General features: G+C 40.5%; 1 protein-coding gene across 1 annotated transcript; it reads right to left on the bottom strand.

Moving 5' to 3' along the window:
* Positions 1–5,665: 5,665 nt before the first annotated feature.
* On the bottom strand, positions 5,666–20,730 carry TRIM69 (tripartite motif containing 69; the record flags this gene model as incomplete). Its single annotated transcript, XM_080668788.1, has 5 exons — positions 5,666–6,207; positions 15,547–15,671; positions 15,756–15,778; positions 17,505–17,822; positions 20,404–20,730. 5 exons carry the CDS (start codon positions 20,728–20,730, stop codon positions 5,666–5,668), a joined length of 1,335 nt encoding a protein of 444 aa, XP_080524914.1.
* Between the last annotated feature and the right edge of the window lie 311 nt (positions 20,731–21,041).

A 21,041-nucleotide genomic window follows, 5' to 3' on the forward strand; every position in this document is an offset into this window, starting at 1 on the left:
CTTTGTAGCCTTCAGTGGAGGCCAGGGCAGGCCAGGAACTTGGCTTCCTCCAGTGCCGGGGAAACCCAAGCCTCCTGCTCACTCCATGGTCACAGCCATTTTTGTTGGGATTTATTTATCTTCTATAATTGAAACTTTGTAGCCTTGAGCGGAAGACTGGGCCGGCCAGGGTGTGCAGGAAGCTTGGCTTCCTCCATTGCCAGGGAAATCCAAGCCTCCTGCTTGCTCCGTGGCCGCAGCCATCTTGGTTGGGTTAATTTGCATACTCACTCCTGATTGGATGGTGGGTGTGGCCTGTGGGTGTGGCAGAGGTATGGTCAATTTGCATATTACTCTTTTATTAGATAGGATATATACTAGTAGCCCTGCACACAAATTCATGCACCAGTAGCTCTCTGCGGGGCATGAGGCCCATCCGCCATCCACGGCCAGGCGCAGAACACTTGCCTTGGCCTGGCCAGAGGCCCATTCACAACCGAGGACGGAACACTTGCCTTGTTGCCACAGCGACAAAGCAAGCATTCTGCCAGGCTGCTCATGATGCCCGCTCTCAGCGGCTGCCCCCTCCCCTGGACTGGGGGACTCCAGCGGGGCTGAGAGGACTGGGTGCCGCCATCTTGTGGCTATGGGCGTCGCCATCTTTGTGACAGAGTGATGGTTAATTTGCATATTACCCAGTTATTAGATATGATATTCTATCTAATAAATGGGTAATATGCAAATTAACCATCACTCCATGACAAAGATGGCCACACCCATAGCCACAAAGATGGTAGCATAGGCCAGAGCCACAGAGCTGGCAGAGCGGGCAGGAGGCTTGGCTTCCTTTGTCGCTGCACACCCAGGCCCACCGCTGAGGGAGACATGCAGGGAGTGCAGTGGAGACATGCGGGGAGTGAGCGAGGTTCCCTGTCTGGGGGTTCCAAATCCGCCATTGGTTCCTTTCACTGCTGATTCCCCTCCTCACAGGTATCCTCCACGCAAAAGCCGTTCCATGCAAATATGTCATGTCCTAATGGGTTAATCCTAAATCGAATGAGTGTCACATCTGGGCAACCTAACTCCCATTAGGAAAAGGACCTGAGAGGAGGGATTTAGGAATCATGAAGCCATCATGACCTGCTCAGTCTCCAGAACTGCTGTCAAACACAGGCAGTCTGAGACCCTCCCAAACACCACCTGAGCTAAACCTGAGAACCAAGATATTTTCAAGGCCCAAAGTTGATGGGGGTACAGGGGCAGGGGAGCAAAGCAAGCAGAACAGCCAACTCAACCAAAGACGCAGGAGCCTAAGATAACACAGAGAAATGTCCTGGCCACCGATGCTCTCCCACAGACGTGGTGCCCACACCCAGCTGGGTGGAGGGGGTGTGTACTGCAGAATTTAAGGCCACCAGCAGGAGGGAAACTCGAAGCATGCCTAAAGATTTTTTTGTACATGTCCCACAGTCGAGAAGCAGAGTCAGAATCAAGAAGCAAAGTCTTACCTCCGCACTGGGGTGTTTAAAAGTATCTAAAAATAGCAGTTCCATCCCCAAGTCCACTGCCATGTTTGCCACAGACGGGAGGTGCGCAGAGGACTTTCAGGGCAGCCCTATAACCTCAGGGGCGACAGCAGCTCTTGAGAGGGAGAGACTGAAGCACTTACGGTGTTCAAAGAGGCCTATCCAGAAGCTCGGTGCTGCTGGAAGTTGCTGGCTCTGCCTTCTCCAGCATGGAGAGGAAAGGTGGATACGGTGGCTCTAGTAGTCCAAATCCTGTCGTTGTCTCTGTTACCTAGCCTCTGCGCCCTTCAGGACAGCCTCAGTATCAGTGCAGAGGAAGGAGGCTTTGGTGAGGGTAGTGGTGAGGAGAATGCTTCTGACTCTAGATACCAGTGAAACCGCTGTCAAGAGCCTTTCTAGGGCTGGCAGGAAAATGCAGCAATGAAGGAAGAATAATGTCTCAAAACAAAGAGGTTGGTTTTGTTTTCTCATCAGCAAAATGTGAATATTACCTAAACCACAGACTTTGTGAGAATTAATTGAAATAAAATTCCAAAAATTGTATAACAGCCAGGCTGAAGTGGGTAGGTTGGTTGAGCATGAACATGGTCCTGTGCACCAAAAGGTTGCAGGTTCAATTCCAGGTCAGGGAACATACCTGGGTTTCAAGTTGGATCCCTGGTCAGGGCTCCTAAGGAAGGCAATTGAAGGGATGTTTCTTACATTGATGTTTCTCTCTCTATCCCTCTCCCTTCTACTCTCTCTAAAAATCAATGGAAAATGAATTAATGCCATATCTACAAATGTGGATAATCTAAAAAGAAAAAAAAAAAAAGTAGGGGAGGAGGGCTAACCAGTTTGGCTCAGTGAATAGAGCATCAGCCTGTGGACTGAAGGGTCCCAGGTTTGATTCCAGTCAAGGGCATGTACCTTGGTTGCAGGCACATCCCCAGTTGGGGGTGTGCAGGAGGCAGCTGATTGATGTTGCTCTCTCATCGATGTTTCTAATTCTCTATTCCTCTCCCTTCCTCTCCGTGAAAAAAATCAATAAGATATTTAGAAAAAGAAAAAGAAAAAAAACAGGGTAAAAGAGGTTGAATGTACTATATAATTTAAAGCGTGTAAAATAATATAACTTTTTTGGGGCATATATGTTATCTCCTATACTAATAAAAGGGTAATATGCTAATTAGACCAGACATCTTTCAGACATCCATCCGGACATCCTTCTGGACAAAGCCATGGTGGTGGGGGTCAAGGCAGAGGCCTTTAGGGGCAATCAGGCTGGCAGGGGAGGGCATTTAGGGGTGACTAGGTCAGCAGAGGAGCAGTTAGGTGTCAATCAGGCTGGCAGGGGAGTGGTTAGGGGTGATCAGGTTGGCAGGCAGGCAAGCGGTTGGGAGCCAACAGTCCCGGATTGTGAAAGGGATGTCTGACTGCCAGTTTAGGCCTGATCCCATAGGGGTCCCAGATTGGAGAGGGTTCAGATTGGGCTGAGGGACAACACCGCCCCCCCCCCCACCCCGTGCACGAATTTCGTGCACCGGGCCTCTAGTATATATATACAAAAAATCATATGTAGTGGATGTGGGGGTGACTAAGAAAATATGGGAAAATGTTAATCATTTGTGAATCTAGGTGGAGAGTACATGGGAGTTTATCATACAAATGTGCAATTTTTCTGTATAAATTTTTTAAAAATTTTAAAGAAAATATATCCCTTTACTTCAGTGATTCTCTGACCTAGTAGCACATTAGAATCACATGAGAGCTTTTAGAAACTACAAATCTTCTGCTGGAGATTTTGCTTTAATTGGTCTTGGATGAGGTCCAAGCATCTGAATTTCTTTAAAATATTTCTGGAGAAATCTTGTTTCTTTTTGTGCTTCTTTTGCTTCCTTCAAAACATCTTGCAAGGTTCCAGGCATAAAACAAGCCCTGCCCTGGCCATTTAGCTCGGTTGGTTGACTGCTGTCCCATGCATTGAGAGGTTGCTGGTTCAATTCCCAGTCAGGGCACATGCCCGGATCATGGACAAAGTGAATTCATTTTAAAAAAGTAATTTCTTAAATGTAATCATAATCATTTCATGGCTGTTTACCCAAATTAGCAACTATAAATTATGTGCCAACAATACATGACTATTACCTGTAATATGTGTGTATCTTTTCCCATTATGACAGATAGGAGGCTTTCATCCTGCCCAAGAACTGTGCTAATTGTAATTTTAGATGACCAGTGCTGCAGGTTTTAAATACCCATTCCCCTCCCCTAAAACAACCCTGTCAGATGTAGAGAATGGCCCTGGCTAGTTTAGCTCAGTGGATAGAGCGTCAGCCTGTGAACTGAAGGGTCCTGGGTTTGATTCCAGTCAAGGGCATATGCAACGGTTGCAGGCTCAATCCCCAGTGGGGGGCATGCAGGAGGCAGCTGATCAATGATTCTTTCTCATCATTGATGTTTCTATCTCTCTCTCCCTCTCCCTTCCTCTCTGAAATTAATTAAAATATATATTTTTTTAAAAAGATGTTGAGAATGAAGCCCAGTTATATGCAACTTCCAAGGAAAGGCAATAGAGATGGTTCATCAAAAATACAGCTGAGCTCAATGCTACTAAGCACTTTAGTTTTAAAAAAAGGAACAAGCTGAAGGATGAGTATATTAGAGAGGACAAAATGAAAAACACTGATATTTAAATTATAGATAAGAATGATGAAAAGGACATAGCAGATCGAAATGCTTAAATGTATTTGAATACAAAAAAACAAGTGCCTCATCTATATATATAAAAGCCTAAGCAACTGTCCGACTGTTCGACTAGTAGCTATGATGCGCACTGACCACCAGGGGGCAGACACTCAATGCACAGGCATAGAAACGTGGAACAGACTGATGAATCTCAGAGGGAAGGGGGGAAGGGCTAGAGATTAACCAAAGATCTTATATGCATACTAGAGGCCCAGTGGACGGGTTCATGCACTGGTGGGGTCCCTTGGTCTGGCCTGCGGGGATCGGGCCAAAACCGACAGTCCAACATCCCCCAAGGGGGCATTACAAGAGGGCACAGGCCAGGACGAGGGACCCCACCAGTGCACGAATCCATGCACCGGGCCTCTAGTAGATAGATAAAGCAAGAAAAGGGCCTGAAAAAGAGTCAGAGATTCATTGAACTAAAAAGTATCTTGAGATAATTCAAGACGAGATTATAAACTGGTCCAGACTTTTTCTTTTTTTTTTTTTTCTTTAAATCTCTGGAGCAGTTTTAAAAAATTACAGTAACAAGTTCTAGAAAAGGAATGTGTTGCTAAAGTTATATTAAAAGAAAATTAAGCCCTGGATGATATGGCTCAGTTGGTTATAGCATCCCGTGCATTGAAGTGTCGCAGGTTTGATTCCTGATCAGGCACATACCCAGGTTGTGGATTCAACCCCTGGTTGGGGCATGTATGTGAGGCAATCAATCGATGTTTCTCACATCGACGCTTTCTCTCTCTCTTTCCGCCTCTCCTTTCTTCTCTCTCTAGAACCAATGAAAAACATATCCTCAACCCTAACTGGTTTGGCTCAGTGGATAGAGCGCCAGCCTGCGGACGGAAGGGTCCCTTATTCGATTCTGGTCAAGGGCACATGCCTGGGTTGCGGGCTCCACCCCCAGTAGGGGGAATGCAGGAGACAGCCAATCAATGATTCTCTCTCATCATTGATGTTTCTATCTCTCTCTCCCTCTCCTCTCCTCTCTGAAATCAATAAATATATATATATTTTTAAAAATATCCTCAGATGAGGATATTTTTAAAGAAAATATAATAGGAAGAAGAGTATACATCTGAAAATTCATCTAATACAGAGTCATTATGCTAGACTAATGACAGCATAAGAGAATTTCTGGGCACATTTGAAAAGGGTTCCCAAGCATCACAAACTCAGGTTGCAGTTTGCTTCGGTAACAATAGCATCATCATCACTCTCATGAGAGAGGCTCCTGTGTCATAGAAGACCCTAGTGAATTAGAATATCTCGAAAGACTCTGGTGAAATCCATTAGGACACTGAGAACGGAATTTAATTTGCGACTCCTTTTTTCAGTATTCATTATTAAATTGAGAAGAGAAACCAGTGCGACTGGTAATCTATTTCAATACTTTTTAATAATGCTCTGAATTTATACAATAGTATGACTAATTACTGTGGCTGCACGATATGCAGTGGTTCTTTATTCTCCCCACCATCATTAAGGCAAGGGCAGAAGTAGGAATAAAGTTTCTCCATGAAAGTACTACTGAAGGTGTAAATGTGGGTCATGGTTTTAGCATTATAGAAGGACACCTGCCCTCCTTCATAATCTAAGTATATGCCCACCTTGTCAAGGTTGTTAGTCAGCTTCACACTGCAAGAAGGCAAATCCAGAGCCTTTAGATCATTTTGGTTCCTTAGTCTTAAAAGCCAGAATCCTTGCTCAGGAGTTAGAGGACAGCTGCCTTTCCGAATGATGGATTCTCTGACAACGCCAACTGTCCACTTTGTCTTCTTTGCTACTTCTACTTCCCAGTACCATTTTCCAGATGTGAAGCCTTTTGAGCCCAGCACAGCTACACTTGAGTCAAACCTCTCTGGATCATCGGGCATTACCTGCTTAATGTCACCATGCCACACACTGGTTCGGTTTTTGGACAGCACCAAATTTGGGTGCGCTGTTTTAGGGTCCAGAGTTAATGGAAATAAGCCTAGGAAGAAAATAAGAGAAAGCAGGGCATGGGAGAAAAGGGGTGAATGCATATTCCCATAGCAGAAGTCAGTATTTACATAAACACCAATAACTTATCTCCCCATGCACATATATTCTTAGGCAGGTAATTACTTATATATACTCGTTACTGTTTTGGTGTCTATGTGGCTATATTCTAGACATTTTTATATTTGTGATAAAAATTAGACTGTACTCTGAAGCAATTCATTCTCTAATAAAGAAAACAATACAAATAATATAAATCTGTACGAGTGTCAGAAAATACAAATGCTGAAGAGGTAACACTTAGGTAAATTTGTCCTAGGAAAGCTTTCTTAGGACAATAAATATTTCCATTGTGACATAACATCTATGAAATGTATTCAGGATGCTTTGGGTAAACAGAGGCAAAAAACAATGGGTTAAAAACAATAGCTTATGTGGGAGATAACATAAGGGCTTGCCTGTTATAGTCAGTCAAGACCGAGCTAACTGATAGAGACTTTAGAGGACAATGATGAAAAGTTTATATTTGGTTTCTTAGGTAAAGAGACTTTTGAAATCTAGAATGCTTTAGGCCACTGCTAATCAGAATGAGGTCCATAATCTATGTGGTTACCAGTTTTGGAGAAGATAGTACAGAAATCAGGAGTGAGCTCTTAGAAATGTTCATAGCAATCAGACAATAATTTTATGTCAGTTGAAGCTAATAATAAAAAAACTGGGCTTAACTTAATTCCACTTAAAACTGTTACTTAATTCGACTTTTTCAAGTAATTAATTTATATTGTGTCTACAAACATATCAGTCCATAACAGGTTGAGATTTTAAAAACTGGTGTTTCATTCCACCAGTTTTATTTATAATAACAAATAATGTTGTGTAAGTTTATCACAGGGAATTTAACAAGCATTGGTTTAGACAAATCGGTGGGCAGCAGGATAAAAAAGAATTTCTAAATAAAGAGAGGTTGGAAATATACCAGCAAAAAGATGGCACAAATTCTAGGTAAGAGATAACTGAACATTGGCACAAATTTTCACAAAGAAAACAAAAATGATGTATGTTCACACCATGGACACAGATGCATATATAGATTTGTTGTTAATGGGTTTATTTATCCTCAGAAGCAAGATCAATCCAGTCCAACTTTCTCTTCTCAGAAAGGCCTGAGTCTTTTCCGTTATCCCAGGGATTCTTTTTCTAACATGAGACTGAAGAATTCTGAATTTTTCAATACAGTTTGAATCCTCTTCTTCACATATCCCTATCCACCTTGGGTTGTTACTCTTCCCACTGTGAAGACTAGGATTTTTCTGAAGGTATAAAGATTTCTTTCCAACCTATTTAGAGCCCCAGTCTGCTCTTGTCACCAAGCTTCTGACACCACCAGCTAGCTCAGTCTGCAAGGCTCTGACGATTTCCTAGGAGTCAGTGTTGTGTCCTCTCTTTTCTTCTCATGCCATATTCAGTCCCACAGTAAGTTTTGTCAGCTCCACCTTTAAAATATATTCTGAGCCTACTCAGAATATATAAACAAATAACTTCCATAAATACCACTGCCCTGGCACGACTGCAATAACTTTTTAACTGTTCTCTTTCCACTCTTGCCCATCTGCAACCTATTCTGCCACAACTTGAATGAGCTTATCCATTTCTCCTACTCAAGACACTCTTATGCTACAGAGCACACAAGAACTACATGACCACCTCTCTGACCTCATCTGACACCACATTGCCCTTATTTACTTTGGTCCAATCACCTTTGCCTTTTGGCTGGTCCTTGAACATACCAATCTCATTCATACTTCAGGGCTTTTTCTTGTTCCCAAACACTTTTCCCCCATATGGTTCACTCCTTTTACATTATTTAGGCCTTTGTTCATGCACGTTCAGTAAAATGTTAATGATAGAATCTAGGTCGGTATAGGAGTATTCATCGTAAAATTCTTTAAACTTTTCTGTATGTTTAGAAATTTCCACAATAAAATGTAAGGATGGGGGAGTTACCTTCTCAGAGAGGTTTTCTCTGGCCATTCTATATAAAATAGCATGTTCAGCCCTGGCTGGTTTGGCTCAGTGGAGAGAGTGTCGGCCTGCAGACTGAAGGGTCCCAGGTTCAATTCCAGTTAAGGGCACATGCCCAGGTTGCGGGCTCAATCCCCAGTGAGGGGTGTGCAGGAGGCAGCCAATCAATGATTCTCTCATCGTTGATGTTTCTATCTCTCTCTCTCCCTCTCCTTTCCTCTCTGAAATCAATAAAAATATATTTTAAAAAATAGCATGTTCATCCATCCATCACTTTTGGACTATTATTCTACTTTATATTTTTTTAATGAATATTTACTGAGTGTACCTTGCTTTATTTTCTTCACAATGGTTATCACTATGTGAAATCATTTATTTGTTTATTGTCCATCTCCTCCACTAGAATGTAATCTCTGGTAGGGCAGGGACATCATCTGTTTTGTTTCCTCATATATCTTCAAAATTTGGAACTGTTCTTAGGTGTTCAAGTAACTGTTTGTTAAAAAAATAAGTGAACTTCAAGGTTCTAATTGAAACCTTGGCACCAACTAAATCCACCATGCCTCATATTCCTGTTATCCAGAATATAGACCCCTCCAATGACTTATCCTCTAACATGCTCTTGTCCCCATTATTGTGTTCTTTACTTCCTCTGCTTTCACCCATCTTCCCACTCCTCCCATCAAACCTTTCCACTCTGCCCTTTGGAACTAACTCCCTTGCTAATTAACTCTCCTGCATCCTCAGTTCACAGAATTCTCTCATCACCTCCTTACTCTAACAGAAACCTGGCTGGTTCTTCCTCCAGAAATACAGATTCCAAAAGTTCAAAAGATTATTTATTTTCTAAATTCAGATGCCAGTGATCCAATAGCCACCACTGCCACTTCCAGCTCCGTACTCTGCTCCTCATCCTTATGTAAAAAAAAAAAAATAATAATCACTTTCCACTTGAGGCTTTTGCCATTCAATTTCATATTACCCTCAATCTCTGAGGCTATCATGTACAAACTTCCTATTATACTCGCAGCACTTTGGATTAACTTTACTTAAGCCAAATCCAGCCCATCATCCCAAGTGATTTTACTGCCTATGGATCCAGCCCATCATCCCAAGTGATTTTACTGCTTATGGATCTACATGGAATAGAGTGGCAGCTATCAGAGGGGAGGGTAGTTGGGGGAACAGTCCCAGTTAGTGACTTTTGACTGCATTTCAGCTGTCCATGTCAATGACCATATTCTGGACGTTATAGTCATCAGGAACTGTTCATTCTCTAAAATCTTAAGCTCAGATATTCCCTTGTCTTATTTTTTGAGCTTTCTCAATCTCATTTTCCCCTACAACCATTGCCTCACTTCATTAATCTAGTCCCTGATTTCTCCTTATTAGCCCAAGCTATGTACTTCCTGGCTTTACATCCTTTCCTAAACTGTTTAGCAATGGCAGCTTTGTTACCAATAACTTCAACACTTTCATTTTATTTTCTGCAGCACCTGCTAAGCAACTCTCCAACTCTGGGTCTATCCAGCTATTCAAATTCACATCCTAATTCCTGACCACTGAAGGAAAAAAAAATCACAAAATTATACATATAGATACCACAACAGATTCATTATTTCTACTTTATGCTTGACTATCAGCACTGCCCAGAATTCCTGTATTTCACAAATCAGATCATCTCCAGTTCCTCACAACAGCCTTCAACTCCCTCTTCAAACTTCTATTCCACCAGTCCCCCTCGTTCTTTTTATTTTTTTATTTTTAGAATCCTGCTGTCTTTTATTAAGTCACACAATAAAGAGATTGGCAAAATTATAAAACAATGTCACTCACTAATATTTTAGGTTTTGAAATGTATAGGCCTTTTTTCATAGTAATACATTGTTTATGTTCACATATAATAAGTTCATTGTTATTTTTAAATGGGTATTTTAAAGTTTTCCTAATTTTAATTTCTAATACATAAATATTGACAGCTATAAATCACAGAATCAAAAGTCCTTTGGGGTCCTCAGTAAGTTTTAGAGTGTTACAGGGTCCTGAGGCCAACATTTAAGAAGTATTATTCTAGACTGTACACTCTGTGAGGCACAGGTTACATCTGTCTTGATCACTACTTTATCCTACATGGTAGGTATTTGAAAAGTGGCTGGCAATACTTATTGGAAAGTGATTGACTGAATGACTGTATGACTGAATGAATGAGACTCAAATTAGACCTTGTTGTGCATTCCAGAGAGAGGCAACAATCTGATAAAAAGGTCCAAAATCAAGAAAGTAGGGATTTTAGAAAAAGAGTACTCACTCTCTCTTTAGATCTCACTCACTCTCCCCTATTTCCACCAATCATCCCCTTTCTGATAGCGTTGATTTCTGCCTTTCTGCAGGCTGCTTCCCTCGGTATGCTTTTTTTAAACTTTATTTTTATTGTTGAAACTATTACAGCTGTCTTCATTTCCCCCCTCTTTTCCCACTTCCACCCAGGCCCCACGCCCTCTTGCATCTGGCCATCACCACACTGCTGTCTGTGTCTATGGATTATGCATATATGTTCTTTGGCAAATCCCATCACCTTCTTTCATCCTGTTCCCCCAACTACCCTCCCCTCTGATAACTGTCACTCTATTCCATGTATCCATGCTGCTGTTTCTATTTTGTTTGTCAGTTTATTTTGTCCATTAGATTCCACATGTAAGTGAGAACGTATGGTATTTGTCTTTCTCTGCCTGATTTATTTCACTTAACATAATAATCTCCAGGTCTACCCATGCTGTCAAAAAAGGTAGGAGTTCCTTCTTTTTATAGTCACATAGTATTCCCTTGTGTAAATATAACACAGCTTTTCTTTTTTTTATCCAGTCATCTACTAATGGGCACTTGGGCTGTTTCCAGATCTTGGCTATTGTAAATAATACTGCTATGAACATAGGGGTGCATATATTCCTTCTGATTGGTGTTTCAGGGTTCCTAGGATATATTCCCAGAAGTAGGATTGCTGAGTCAAAACTTCATACTATTTTCCACAGTGGCTGCACCAGTCTGCATTCCCACCACCAGTGCATTAGGGTTCCCTATTCTCCTCATCCTCACCAGCACTTGTTGTTTGTTGATTTATTGGTGGTAGCCATTCTGGCATGTGTGAGGTGGTATCTTGTGCTTTAATTTGCATCTCTCTGATGATTAATAATGTTGAACATTTTTCATATGTCTATTGGCCATCTGTGTGCCAATTTCTATTCAGATTCTTTGCCCATTTTTAAATTGGATTGTTTGTCTTTCTGGTGTTGAGTTTTACAAGTTCTTTATATATTTTGGAAATTAACCCCTTATCAGATGTATCATTGGCAAATATGTTCTCCCATATAGTGGGTTCCAGTTTGATTTTGTTGATGGTTTCTTTTGCTGTATAGAAGCTTTTCAGTTTAGTAATTCAGTTTGTTTATTGTTTTTTCCCTTGCTCTAGGAGATATATTAGCAAAAAATGTTGCTATGAGCACTGGCCAGTTTTTCTCAGTGGTAGAGTTCGGCCTATGGACCAGAGGGTCTCAGGTTCAATTCCCAGTCAAGGGGGTGCAGGAGGCAATCAATTGATGTGTCTCTCATGTCAATGTTTCTGTCTCCCCCTCCTCCCTCCCTCCCACTGTCTCTAAGAAAAAAACCAATACAAAAAATATCCTCAAGGTGAGGAATATATATATATATGGCCTGGTGCATGAAATTCATGCACGGGGGGTCCCCTCAGCCCAGCCTGCACCCTCTCCAATCCAGGACATCCCTCTCACAATTCAGGACTGCTGGCTCCTAACTGCTCACCTGCCTGCCTGCCTGAATGCCCCTAACTGCCCCCCCTGCCAGACTGGTTGCCCCCAACTGCCCCCCCCCACTGGCCTGGTCACCCCTTACTGCCCCCCCTGCTGGCCTGGTCACCCCTTACTGCCCCCCCTGCTGGCCTGGTCGCCCCCAACTGCCCCCCCCCTACCCCGCTGGCCTGGTTGCCCCATGCAGCCTGCTGTTCAGTCATTTGGTCATCCCTCACTAACCCCCCTGCTGGCTGGCCTGGTCGCCCCATGCAGCCTGCTGTTCGGTCGTTCGTCTGGTTGTTTCGGTCATGATGGCCCCTGGCTTTTATATTATATATATTGCTATGAGAAACATCTGGGATTTTACTGCCTCTGTTTTCTTCCAGGATTTTTATGGTTTTATTACTTACATTTAAGTATTTTATCCATTTTGAGTTTATTCTTGTGTATGGTGTAAGTTGGTGGTCTAGTTTCTTTTTTTTAAGATTTTTTTTTGTAGATTTTTAAGGAGACAGGAAGGGAGAGGAAGAGAGAGAAATGTCGATGTGAGAGGAAAACATCATTTAGCTACCTCCCTCACACCCTTGATCAGTGATCAAGCCTGCAACCTGGATATGTGCCCTGACTGGAAATCAACTGGCAACCTTTTGGTGCACAGACGATGCCCAACCAACTGAGCCACAACAGCCAGGGCAGTCTAGTTTCATTTTTTTTGCATGTACCTGTCCATTTTCCCCCAGCACCATTTATTGAAGAGACTTTCTTTACTTTATTGTATTTTCTTGCCTCTTTTGTAAAATATTAATTGGCGTTAAAGGTGTGGGTTGACTTCTGGGCTCCCTGTTCTGTTCCATTGATCTATATGCCTGTTCTTATGCTAGTACCAGGCTGTTTTGATTACAGTGGTCTTATAGTATAGTTTGATATCAGATATTGTGATACCTCCAACTTTGTTCTTTTTTCTTAAGATTGCTGAGGCTATTCAGCTTTCCTTTTTGGTTCCATATAAATTTTTGAAATATTTTTTCTAGATCTGTGAAATATGCCATTGGTATTTTAATAGGAATCATGTTGAATCTATAGATTACTTTGGGTAATATGGACATTTTAATGATATTAATTCATCCAATCCATGAACATGGAATAGTCCTCTTTTTAATCTGTTTCCCACACTCACATCTTCCCTACTTAGTGAAACTTCTCAAATGAGTGATCTATTCACTTCACTACTACCTCATCCAAATCACTATTCACTTCACTACTACCTCATCCAAATCACTCCTGGAATTCTTCTCTGGAATCATTCTTTTTTTTTTTTTTAATATGTTTTATTAATATTTTACAGAGAGGAAGGGAGAGGGATAGAGAGCTAGAAACATCGATGAGAGAGAGACATCGATCAGCTGCCTCCTGCACACCTCCCACTGGGGATGTGCCCGCAACCAAGGTACATGCCCTTGACCGGAATCGAACCCAGGACCCTTCAGTCCGCAGGCCGACGCTCTATCCACTGAGCCAAACCGGTTTCGGCTGGAATCATTCTTTATTTTCTAGTCTCTCGCATGCCTTTGGCTTAGATATTAATAATTTTTCACCTAGATGGCTACTGCAAACTCTAAATTTGTATTCCAGTCTCTTGGGAGCAGAAACTATGTCTTTTATTTTTATGTGCTTGTGATGTGTTCAAATAAAACTTTGCTTATAAAACAGGCAGCTGTATTTGCCCCAAAGAAATTAAAACACAAAGATTTGTAAAAAAAAAAAAATGTTTACGTAAATTTATTGATAAAAGCCATAAATTAGAAACTACACAAATGTCCATCAATTGGTGAATGAATATGCAAATTGCAATGTATTCATAAAACATGATTACTGATACATGCAACAACATAGGTGAATCTCAGAAAGCATTATTCTAAGTGAAAAAAGCCAGACACAAAAGACTACAGAATATATAATTCCACTTATATGAGATTTTAGAAAAGACACAAGTGGGAAAAAGCAGATTTAGTGACTCTCAGGGGTTAGGGGTACAAGAAGGGATTGACTGCAAAGTGATACACAGGAACTTTTTAGGATGATAGAAATTTTTTATATCTTGATTTTACAGATGTTTACATAAGCATATATATTTGTCAAAGCTCATCAAATTGTACACTTTAAAGTGATGAGTTTATATCTATGAGGGTTTGGGGTTTTTTTGCTTAATACCTTCACCTTTTTCACTCAGTCCCCCAGCACCCTCCCCTCTGACAGCTGTCAGTCTGTTCTCTATATCTATGAATCTATTTCTATTTTGTTTGTTTATTTTGTTCATTAGATTCCACATATAAGTGAAATCATATGGTATTTGTGTTTCTTTGACTGGCTTATTTTACTTAGCATAATACTGTTAAGGTCCTTCCACGCTGTTGCAAAAGGTAAGGTTTCCTTTTTTTTTTTTTTTTTTTTTTTTTTTACAACTGAGTAGTATTCCATTGTGTAAATGTAACACATCTTTCTTATCCACTCATCTACTGATGGGCACAGACAACAGTATGGTGATCACCAGAGGGAAATGGGGGTTGAGGGAAGTAGAAGAGAATAAAGGGGGAATAAATGGTGACGGAAGGAGACTTGACTAGTGTGGTGAATACAGTAAAATGTATTATAGAATTGTACACTTGAAACCTAAATAATTTTATTAACCAATGTCACACCAATAAAATTTTAAATGATGATTTTATTCTATGTTAATTATGTCTTAGTAAAGCTGATTTATTTGTTGTCAATGATCTGGAAAAATTGTTAACAGGGATAGATTTGTGATTTTCATTAAGTCAGTAACTACTAATAATAATGAACCTATGTAAATTCTATAAAAATCTTGTAGAACTTTGTATTCATATAAAGATTTTTATTTAGAATTTTATGTTCTTGAAATACCATTTGTGTTCTTTTGTCCTGCTCAATTCTTTGGTATCTGCAGGATGATAAAAACTTAGAGTTCATATTAGGCACACCTATTAAAATTATTGGGGTTTTGGTATGTGTTTTTTTGTTTTTTGTTTGTTTGTTTGTTTGTTTTAAGCACTGAAGATCTCTAAACAATCTCCTAAGATATTATACTCCATTTTATGAACATCAAACAAAAAGGACCTATAAAGACCCTATTACATTCAAAGAGTATATACAATAAACTCCTTCAGGGCAGAAAAGTTCCAGGGATTTATATAACTGATTTAGCAAAACAGTATAAAATATTAGTTGTCATATTTGACAGAAAAATTAAAATCATAGGCTGAGAGGTAATTCTGACATTAGACTTTATTTACCAGTAAAAAGCCATAAATTCTTAATTCATGGTACCAGAGGAAATTTAGTCATACCAATTAGCTTTCTTTTGCTAAACTCTACTCTTCCCCCTGCCCCAGACTCTAAAGTATTAATTAGGGCCACAGAAGAGGTCCCACAGATGAAACATACATTAGCAGCCCCAGGAACCAATAGCTGCTACCCACTGATACCTGGAGAGATAATGGACTGCATTTCCCTCCACATCATGTACTGGATGGGACCTTTGTACAGACCCAAGTTCAGCTTTCTGGAGATAAGCTCTCTGGGTGTCAGCACTTTTATTCCTTTCTCCAAGCTGCAAGGGACATAAATAATTTATTTTAGATATCCTCTGGGGACTGAAGATAGGGTAATAATACCATATGGAAATACCACTTACCTATCTAAGAAAGGTGTGATGTCCTAGAATAGGAAAAGAGAAATAGAGAAGTTAGATGCCTATTCATCAACTGCAGAAATTTCTTTGGTGATACTGGCCATCACTGTGATTTGATTGTCAATACTGGGACCCTGTGCAGATGGTCCCCATTCCATCGCCACCTCTCATACTCCATATGTCTTTTCTGATCTGCATCCTTCATCTAACCCAAGATAAACTGGTCTTATCTTGCTCTTATTTTCTAGCTCCCTTTTACATAGAATAAGAGAGAAGTTAAGGTTAGGCTACATTTCCCTATACTGCCATAGTCTCAGGCGAATACAGGAGGTCAAGCATGTCAAACTCTCAGACTGCAGGCCACATGCAGCCCACAATGAATATTTTTGCGGCCCAGCCAATATAACGGTATGTAAGAAACATTTTAATAAAAATTTTGTAACTTAATTTTTACAATATCCTGTTATGCATAACCTATACTAATAAAAGGGTAATATGCTAATTAGACTGGATAGACTGGACGTCCTTCTGGACAAAGCTGCTGCAGCTGCGAGGGCGGAGGAGGGCCAGCAGCTGGCAGTGGCGGCAGCAGCGGTGTGATGGGGGCAGTGCCTTGCCCTGATCGGCCCAGTTGCCTCCTGGGGAGTAGGCCTAAGCCATCAATAAGTCATCCCCTGAGGGCTCCTGGACTGTGAGAGGGGACAGGCTGGGCTGAGGGACCCCCCCACAGCGCACAAATTCTCGTGCACTGGGCCTCTAATTATTAATAATGAACTACAACGCTAGCTAATGACTGATTACTATAATCGTGTTGCATTCATTTCCCTTACGCACTTTATGTGCAGGCGCATCATTTCTCTCCACTAATAGTAGCAGCGAATATTTTAGCAGCCAATTGCCACGTCATTAGTATTGTACTGACTTGTTTGGTGTGCACAACAGGAAATACTTCACTTTCGGAGAACAAGAAAAATAGGTTTATTTGCTTTACGCTTGTTAATTTGTGCAGTTATTCTGGTAAGTTAATGTTCAAGAAAAAATATTAATTTTTATTAAAATGTTCTATTATTTTATGTTAACAATTACTCATTTATTTTAGCACTTTGCATTCAGCATGTCTCTATCAAAATAAACCTACGTTTCTATGAAAATTGAAGCTTTTGTTTTTTGCGGCCCACATAAACTTAAACCTTGTTTATTTGGCCCGTGTTAGCCTTTGAGTTGACATGCTTGCAGTAGGTATTCCCACCCCAAGGCCACTTTTCCTTACTCTGGCTAGTTAAACTGCTGAATGCCGAAGTGGTAACCAATGCCACATTAGAACTGAACCTTCAATGACCAAAGATTGGCTAATAGCTTTTCAAACAGATCAATGTATGATTGCTGAGAGCCAAAAATACAGCTCGGGTTGCAACATTTTTATTTTTAAGAAATAAAGCTTCAAAGTTCTTTCTGAAGAAATATTAAAACATACTGTTATTATTGGAATTTTATTGTCTTCTTTTCTAGGAGGGTGAAAGGAAAGCTTTCTATTGAGTGTATGGCAAAAGTAGCTTCCTGCTTTTCTCCCAGACAATTTTTTAAATTTATTTTTTTTTTATTGTTGACATTATTGCAGATGTCCAGCATTTCCCCCTTTGCCTCCCTCCATCCAGCCCCTGGCAGGTTTTTCCCCCTCTCATTGTGGGAAATCCTTTCTGACCCTTTTCCCCCTAGTAGCGTACCCATAGTCATGCTGATATGGAGTCTTACTTTGAGAAAGTTGAAGGAGTTCTGCTCTTCCATCCGTGCCTGGATGCTGACCAACATATCCTTGACTAGGAGATACTGTTCCTGAAGCTGGTTCAGATTCAGCTCCATTTCCTCATTCAAGACTTTCCCCTCTTCCCGGAGCTCATTTAAAATGTCCTTTTCTTTGCCATGCAGAAATTGATGCAGCTTTAGAAACTCCACGGAGATGTGTTGCTGCAGATGTAGCTTGTTTTCCTGGAAACCTCCATGATCATCACCAAGGTAATTCCTGAGACTAGCTCTTGGGGATGGGGACCCACACCACCAATACTCACACAACTTGGGAAATACCATAATAGGAGAATGCATTAAAATGCAATATCAACATTGAACCATACTAAAAGGAGCCCTTTTTGTGGCAGATGGGGAGACTTACTCCATCTTTCTCAGCTAGTTTAACAGTTCAGGATGAAATAGTCAAAAGTGACTGGCAGGTTCCTATTGCAGTACTGAGGTGGTAACCATTGCCATATGAAATAAGACTCTGGGGTTAATCAAACATTCTAGAATGAATGATAATACTCTCCTACCCAGAAGTATAAGCCAATATCTACCAAGGGATACTGTTAGACTGGGGTCATAAGGAGATGGAAAGAAATATCCTTCTTGAGAAATCAGAACATCAGAACAGGGGGAGAGGGCATTCCTGCTGCCAGGACAATATATAAGAAGAGATGGGAGCCCTGGCCAGAGTGGCTCAGTTGGTTGGGCATTGTCCCATGCACTGAAAGGTTGTTGATTCTCTTTCAGGGTACATGCCCAGGTTGCAGGCATGCAGGAGGCAGCCGATTGAAGTTCCACTCTCACATTGATGTTTCTCTCTCTCCCTCTCCCTTCCTCTCTCTAAAAAAATCAACAACATTTTTTTTTTAAAAAAAAAGAAGAGTTGGGAAATGTTTGAAGCACTAAAATTGATAACTGATATACTTGCAGCTCTTTTCTTAGAAGATCACAACATCCTCATAGGTGAGCCATCTGAATATCTTGGCTTCTTGGTTCCTTATTCTCATTTCTCATGATTTCTACCTTTATCTACTAATTCTTAGTTACACTGAGGATTTTATCATCCCCAGCAATTTTACCATTTCTAAAATGAGCTTTTTACTCAGGTATCCTTATTGCAATTTTAGGTCTATTGAAACCTGTGTACTGAACCCTTCATTTCTATTTCTTCGACTTCTTCTGTCTTTATGTCCCCTCTTATCTAGCTTGGATTCTATGGCCCATGATTGTTATCGTACTCTTAAAATAGTCTTAACTCTCTCCTTCCTCTAGCTCATACTTTTCTAGTTTTCCTTTCACTACTATTTCTCAGTCTTACTTGTTAGTTCTACAGTTACTTGATTTTCTGTCATGGGCTCTTTTTCCTTCTCATTCTATATCCAACTGTCTGTTTAACATCCACACTCACACCTAACATCTAATGAATCACTCTATCCAGATTATTATTTTTTTTAACCTCCAAAGCATATGCTGAGGCTGTTTAGTTCTTTCCATCTCCATTGCTTCTCTAGACCAAGCTACCATCATCATTCTATGGGGTCATGTGGTAGCCTTCTAACCATTATTCTTGTCACTATCTCTCTTAATTCATTCTCCATACAGCCACCAGACTGAAATTTTCAAAATGAAAAGTATTTCTTTGGACATAGCTATCTTTAGTGGATTTGCCATAGATAAATTTCTTATTTTGCTATAAATAAGAGAAAAGACCAGAGAAACCACAACCCCACAAAAATCACCCAGCAACTGAACCATCAAAAGGAAGAGCATATTCAGGGAAAGGCCAGTGTACTCTCTCTGTTTATCAACTATAGGGAACTTACTCCACTGCTATGTTCCTTTCCACCCTACTGTGTCCATTCTTTAATTTAATAACTCAAGTTTCATTTAGTGTATTGACACTATATGTATAGTTACCTTCCCACCCAAATAGCTAAAGTTATAAGGAGGGTATATTCTAGTTCTATCTCATAACCTCCTACCCTGCTCCTCACCTTGTAAGCAGCAATAGCGTCTTTCTGCGTGTTCCTCAGGGACTGAAGTTCCTTCAGGGTTGCCTCCAGTTGACCCTTAATGATGTTAAACTCCTCCTGGGAATAACACATAAATTCAACCCACACTGACTTGGGAGAGGAAGGGCCATAAAGGACATCTCCCCCAAAGCTCTAGTAAGTCAGGAAAAAAAGCCAGCTCTTTTCCTTTCCCCTATGTCATAGTTCCTGTCTCTTCCAAGAATAGTGAAGGAAATTATAAGGGGTTTGAGGAAGGTAACAGGACTCTATACATTTTCTACCCTGGTTACACTGTTCTACCTATACCTTTACTCACATTGTTCTCACTTAGAATAGTTATTTCTTCCTTTTGCCCATCCAAATCCAAATGATTTTTACGTTCAAACTTTCTTTCACCATACGTCCCCTGAATGTTTCAGTTTTTTCTAATCTTTTCTGAAATTCTAAACATTTATGAATTACTAGTTTGACAAAATTTAGGTCTCAATAGTAAACTCTAAAATTACTTCTGTTGTTTTTTTTTTCATTTTGACTAAATTTCAAGAGTTTTATAACAAGAGCAGTATTGTATGCATTCACATTCTGCATGGTGTCTAGTAGAGCACTATCATGGCAGGGTTTAGGTAAATATTTGCTTAATTGAATAGTAGGCTACATCTTTTCCACTACTCCTTTCCTATATTAGCACCTCTAGAGAAAGAACATTGTAAGATATATGGTATTTTCTGAGCATTCTGATCTTTCTAATAATCATCTGAGTAAAGGGGTGAAATTGGAAGAGAGAAGAAGTCCTACAGAAAATATTTTCCCCAGCTCTCCTAACAGATTGTTCAAGGCTCACCCACCATGAAGAAATGGACAGCGTCAGAGATCTGAAGGAACTCTTTAGACTGCCCTATAGACAACCGAGCATCTTTGCATTGAAAACAGATCAGCTTCCCTTCTGGCTTACTGAACAGTTTCAGGTTCTCTCCATGTTCTGGGCACTGTGGATGGCCCTTGAGTAAGGGTAGCTCCTTAATCTTCTCTACCAGCTTCTCCAGTACAAGGTTGAATGCACAATTGGCATATTGACACATCATCTTACATTTAGGGCAGAATGTTTCCTTTGCTTGCTGCTTCCAAAAGTTTTGAATACAGGCCTGGCAGAAGTTGTGGCCACAGGTTAGCATAAGTGGATCCCGGAACCAGTCATTACACAGTAGACAGTGTAGCTCCTTAGTAATATCTTGTATCTGCCCTTTAGAGGGTATCTGAGTGATCAAACCATTCACTTCAATGTAGTTGCCTTGGTCAGAGCTGGAGGAGGTTTTGGGAGATACCTTTGGAAAAGAACAGTTAAAATGAGTTCTCTATCTAGCTATCCACTCCAGGATAGTGGACTCCACTCCTAAAGAATTGAGAATTGGTGCAGCCAAAGTAAAAGCACCATAATCTCTTCTTTGAAAATGATCCAATAAATTTTGTAACATCATCATTTATT

This window comes from Plecotus auritus (assembly GCF_963455305.1).
Source record: "Plecotus auritus genome assembly, chromosome: 1".
Taxonomy (NCBI): Eukaryota; Metazoa; Chordata; class Mammalia; order Chiroptera; family Vespertilionidae; genus Plecotus; species Plecotus auritus.